The sequence below is a fragment of the Alosa alosa genome, chromosome 3 (genome assembly GCF_017589495.1).
Source record: "Alosa alosa isolate M-15738 ecotype Scorff River chromosome 3, AALO_Geno_1.1, whole genome shotgun sequence".
In the NCBI taxonomy this organism is placed as follows: domain Eukaryota; kingdom Metazoa; phylum Chordata; class Actinopteri; order Clupeiformes; family Clupeidae; genus Alosa; species Alosa alosa.
This window is the reverse complement of record NC_063191.1, coordinates 19220090-19226089: the sequence shown is the minus strand read 5'-3', so window position 1 is coordinate 19226089 and position 6000 is coordinate 19220090. Positions and strand designations below refer to the sequence as shown.

The 6000-nt window shown below is 41.1% G+C and overlaps 1 protein-coding gene across 3 annotated transcripts in view; it reads right to left on the bottom strand.

The window, feature by feature from the left end:
* Window positions 1-2660: 2660 nt before the first annotated feature.
* Window positions 2661-6000, bottom strand: part of epha3 (eph receptor A3) — an 81478-nt gene continuing 78138 nt past the window's right edge. For 2 of the 3 annotated variants that reach the window (XM_048239544.1, XM_048239543.1), the window contains one exon: window positions 2661-5106. Coding sequence is in view for 1 of the 3 variants with exons in the window: in XM_048239543.1 (XP_048095500.1) it covers window positions 5007-5106 (100 nt within the window). In the remaining 2 variants the exon portion in view is untranslated. The remainder of the gene's footprint in view (window positions 5107-6000) is intronic. The other variant, XM_048239545.1, reaches the window with a different exon arrangement.

Sequence of the window (6000 nt, the reverse complement as noted above, 5' to 3'; positions counted from 1 at the left end):
TGAACATGCACCAGACTTCTCTGGGTTAGCTGTGTGTGCGAGGGAGGGACAGAGAGTCTCAGCCTCTGTACCTGTCGGACTAGTTTATGTTCTCTGTCTCTATTCGCCGGCCCACACGGGCCCTCCAGGAGCTCACGGGTCCGCTGGATCACCTGCAGAACAAATCGCAGCAGCGTCTCCCACATATTCTACATGTAGTTGAGCTTAGCCAGTGGGGGAGAATCTCAGATCTGTGGCGGCCTTTTCTGACGCACACCGTCTGCCCCGACACATCTGGTCTTTCTCAGTCTTTCTGGGCAGAACAGAGGGCCCATCAGTCACCACACGACAGCCATGTTTGACTGGCTCTGGGAACCTTAAAGATCAGTTGCATTAAAATCACACAATAAATCTGGCTCCTAACTATGCATGTAAGGATATGAAATGTTTTACTGAAAATGGCCTGCAGCATGGCCTTCTTAGACTATCTATTATGCATCGAGGACAGAAGCACTGTGGCATGCACTGAGAAATTGGAAGCTGGTGACCACATGTGCGATACAGAATACATAAAATTCAGCTGTGCTGCACTGTAGGAAGCTTTCTCAGAGTGAAATGCATTGCCCTTTAGGTCCAAGTTCTAGTCTTTATGACCAGATTTATGAGGCGGGGAAGGCCTAGTTGCGTTTATCATTGGACCTTTCCACATGTTTCAGTGTCAGTAATTTTTATAATTGAAGCCACAGGCTACTGTTTGTTCTGGTTCTGTACCAAATGTAATAATTTGAGGAAATCAGGTGGAAAAAAAATCTCTTTGTAAGTCATATTCTGTTTGATGGAAGGAACACAGACCTGTAGGACATACTTCATCATGGAAGATGTAGCCAGCGAAAATGTTTTACAGCGAAATTTGACATCAACTCCAAAAACTACATAGTAAAAATCCTGAATGTCTAGTTCCTATTCACATAACTACATAGGCCTACCATCAAACTTAATAGATTGATTAAAAAATAGATTGTCATGTTATATTCCCATCACGTGCTGTGGGTCAGAGACATGGTCCCTGGAGGTTGAGGTGTTTGATATGCCCAAAGACATAATTTCCATTAAATTATCACCATTAACTGAGTGTGACGTGCATTTAAACAGAACCCATCATTTACACTTTGGGGTTCCGCCACCACAGATAAATGAATAATAAATATATTCTTTCATACCAACTATAGCGTGATGATATTCTTAAAATAAATAGTGAGTTAATGTTTCACGTGTACAGAGGTGACCAAGAAGCTAGCAATTCTTGTCCAAAAAGTATTGCTACACCACAATACTCACCACCTTGTGTCATTTTCCCCCGTTGCACCGACACTGGATTTTAGGGTTCCCCCACCTGCCAAATGCTATTTTAACCACTGACTATAACATATTCTTGTGCTAAATTTGAGCCTTTTGTGAAATTTACTTAGGAAGCAGCTTCATTGTATAACAATTTTTTCACAGTTATTGGTAGAGTTTTGAATGGTATTTCATGCAGCGCCCCCTGTGAAAGAAATTCTTACCAGATCTGGCATGCATCCCAAGAATTTGGTAGTGAGGCACGGCATAACATTTTCTATAATATATTTGTAATATACAATTTTCTATAGACCAACAAGATATTGGCTAGTGATTTTCTTTTTTCTGAACGCTATGTGGTACCACTTCAGAAATTAATTGTAATCTGCTAGGGCATTTCACCTCCTAGAGGCAACCTGCCATAAAATATTGGAGTTTTTGCAAAACATTTTTTTCAAATTATTGCCCAAAACTGCTCTGAGCCTTCAGAGGGCGATAGCATAAATGGAAATGTCCAAACTTATAGGGACTCACTTCATATTCCATATCATTTCTGGGCTGGGCTAGCATGCAGTAGCCTGAACAGTTGTGGGTTCAATTCCCAGCTTCCACCGCCCTTGAGCAAGGCACTTAACCCCAAGTTGCTCCGGAGACATCGGCCCTTGTACTATAATAAACATGTGTAAGTCACTTTGGATAGAAGTGTCCGCTGAATAAATCAATGTAAATGGGCTACCATCACACTACTGCCTTGGTAAGGCATTGAGTATATGACATAGTTGACTAAAAAGTGGTGAGGAAGAAGTAAAAAAAGCACATAAAGGTTAGTCGCTGGTGCTGTGGTGAGTACAATACTGTATGAGTGCAACAGCAATAACCATTTTAAATCTCAGAGTGCATGTTACTTTTCCAGATAAGGACTACCTCTTCCAGTAGGTCAAACTTAAGACCTACAGCAAGGCAGGCATTCCCGTATGTCTGCGTCATGGATCCTAGTCGCTATTTGAACACGTGCAGTTCTTCCCTTTCACTATCCTGACAACAGAAAGCTGTGGGGACTTTCATGTGGGTCATAGCTTAAAACTGCTCTTTGCTCTGGCTGAGACTATGAATGCAGCACCTTAGGGAACCTCAGCCCCTCAGGGAGCACACGACTGCTGTTTACTGTAGATGGGGAATGACACAGGCTGCATAAAGTAGAGGTGGATAATAGGTTTACGAGGGTCACGGCATGGAAATACTCAGGCCTCCCTACATGGACCTGCTCAGACCTGCTGGTGCATCAATAGCAACACAAAAAATGATTATCAGTAGTCTGAAATCAAACCCAGGAGACACATTTCTCAGAATTCTTTCTTTAGAAAATATTTTGAGAATGTTTATTATAAAAATATAAATGTTTCCACTACAAATCACTTTACATTAGTAGACAAGGCCATCTACATTTGCACTCCCCACACACCCAAGCACACACGGATCTAATGGAAGAGGAAAGGACAGGTGGGGAGGAAAACAGTATTGCTCTTTTAAACACCATGTCTATAAAGTAAATACAAAACATTAATATCATCGTCACATAACCATGTCATAACTTACTGTATGCAACAAACAAAACATTCCAAAAAATTTGCACTGTAGAGTGTATGTTAACAAATAAATAGGTAATTATAGTTGTTTTTTTAAACTGTAAAAAACAAATATAAAATAACATCACACAAATGATTTTATTTAAATGTTGCACACATATTTCATTGATCTTTTATACATACAAACATTTGTACAATGGGATGGCCAGGAAAAGGACTGTACCCCTAGGTTCACTGTTGCTATTAGTACAAGGTCTTGTTTACATATATACATGCTAACAGTAGGGAGAGCAGCAACATTTACAGGCAGGTTGAAAGGGACAGAGGAAGACTGGAGATGTTCACCTAAAGTGGAAAACTGGAAAGATGCGGTAGGATTGCACTGCTTTCAAGGCTGCCATTCTATCCCACTCAAATACTTCATGTTTTTCTGATGCACATAAAATGTGACTTGCAGATATGCTAATAGAAGACTCAAGGCTACATGTTACCCTCTGATTCAAATGCTGGATCCTGCAATGCAAACTAGACCAAGCTGGACAGGACACTACATTCTGTAATAGTTGGTTGGTGCATTTTATCTCTGCATCCTCTTTCTTTTTCACTCTCTACCCTGCCTCCTCATTCTTTTCTTTGTTTAGCTTTCTCAGATTAATGAGGAACATGCATCCTGAGATCCTGCACAAACCACCCAGTCCACTGTGCTGTTTGTTGATCTCTGTAGAAGCCCTGATCAAGACATATTCATAGGAAAGTATGAGAGGGTTATGTCCTCTACTTAGTTATTCACATTATCAATAAAAACTAATGCTTCCATTTAAAGTGACACTGTCAGCAAGAAATACAAAGCTCTCTCAGTAAATTCACTCCTTGCCTACGATGGAAAATTAACTTATCATTTGTAAACGTCTTATTATGTCATCTGGCTATATGCATGTAGTGTAGTGTAATAGAATATGATACTATGTATCTACTCATTAATTCATAAAATTAATTTTACGTCAGTGGATAAGACTTTCTAAATGGACACATTTTCAAGTTTCTTTTTTTTTTTTTCCTCAAAGCAAAGATAACTATGACATGACTGAGATTCAGCCAGAGACGTCACACTAGCCAGATTCACTATGTTGGGTTCAGTCATTGGAAGACTGCTCTGAAGATCATTAACACCCCTCCCTCTCATGTCAAGCCTTTTCAACCCTTGTGACAGCAACTTTCAAGCAAAATAATTTTAGTGCTAGACCTTTTACAAAAAAGCAAAACAATGCTCTGAAATGCATATTGCCTTATTTGACAATCCCATGTACTCAGCTTGACAGCCTTAGTGGATAAATATTGCTTGGCATATGCCTAGTTAGCATTTTACAAGGCCTGAAGGGCCTCTTTCCAGCTAACAAGAGAATTATCTTGGTCTTCCCCAAACCAGACCCTCACAAAGTCAAAAGGTCACACTCAGTGGTAAAGTGAGGAGACTGGACACGGACACGCAGTCCTTTCTAGAAGGGGAAGAAGAAGCGAAGAAACAGCTGACAAAAACCCTCAGGTTTCTCTGCAAACCCGATCAATAATTCCATCAGGAGGTTTGTTGAATTGGTGCATTTTTGATTACTAAAGGCATTTAAACAACTCTTATGTTGAGTCTTGTTTTTTTTTTATTTATCCGTACCTACTCAGAGAAGACAGCTTGACAGGTCAATGGCTCCATCAGCTCCATCCTGTTCTACAAGCAGGGCTTCTGCTGTCAGACTCCAACATGTCGCAGGCGTATGGTGGCAGAGGTGCGGACCAGGAAGCCATCGCCCAAAGCACAAGCTCAGTTACAGCTCACTTGCAGCTGCCACATACAGCTCTCGCACCCTCTCTTGGGCCTCAGCAATAAGGCAATACATCATTGGTGGGGATCTCGAGGTGTTCAGGCTCTCACTGAGCACCACTTGTCCCTCAGATCTCTCTCTCTCCTTCCAGGGAGTGAGCCCTGAACTGCAGATACCCTAATCGTCTTGTACCTACTTCCTCCTGTTATATGCTATTGTTTGTCATTGTTTTGTTTCAATGCAGAATTCTTGTCTCTTAAAGCCAAAAGCAGTTATAATGTCCTGCAGTTTACACGGGAACCGGGCCATTCTTTGTGTGTGCTTCAAGTGCTTGGATACTGCTCACAATCTTCGGTCCAACAATCGTCACACCAACTTTCTTGAAATCCCTGAAACAGCAGAGAGAGAGAGAGAGAGAGAGAGAGAGAGAGAGAGTAACTGGTACTGTCCTTCCTGAGTAACATACGATGACAGTAATGACATGCCCTCAGTCCTCAGTGCCATTTCACCTCTTTCATCCTCACTCCACGCAGTTGCATCAGTCAAGAGTGTTTGGATGTGCTCTACAACGGTTTACAGAAATCTCCACTAATGTACAGAGTGCTTCTATGAGTGTATGTAGAATGTGTCGTGTAGCATGGAAAACAACAAAAATGTATCTTAATGCAGCAGCATGAATACCTGGAGGGTATTAGAGAGTAATGCTTATGCTGGAACTACCTTAAAATGGGATGTGGTTTCCTGGGTAAACATCTTTCATAACAAACATTATTAATTTCACTTCATCTGAAATATGGATGTGGTCGCACTGCGGTTGGGTAGTAGATGTCTGGGTGAAACAGCACTGATGACTGTGCATGAACAAACCAAACTCTCAGTCAAGAATTTGTTTAATTAGTTCCATGCAATGGTTGACAAGAGCCTCAATTATTTACAGCAGAGTATCCATTATCTAGACATACTGTACATTTGGATTAGAAAATCACTTCGTCACAAGCATTCAGAGAAGCTAGACAAAAAATAAGATCAACAAAATTAGTATGACCCATATTGCCATGTTGAAACTGCAATTACTATGAAAAGCACAATGGGACCTTGTGGTTCTGGAGATAATAAGAGCAATTAGTATAAGCAGACCTACAGTTGGTTAGGACAAGCACAGCTCACAATGCACACGATGAGGATGTTCAGCTGACAGGTGACTGTCGGAGAGAGGTCATCTAAGCACCAACAAATGCAAGCATGGCGGCTTTAGGAAACATACACACGGCAGTAAACCACAC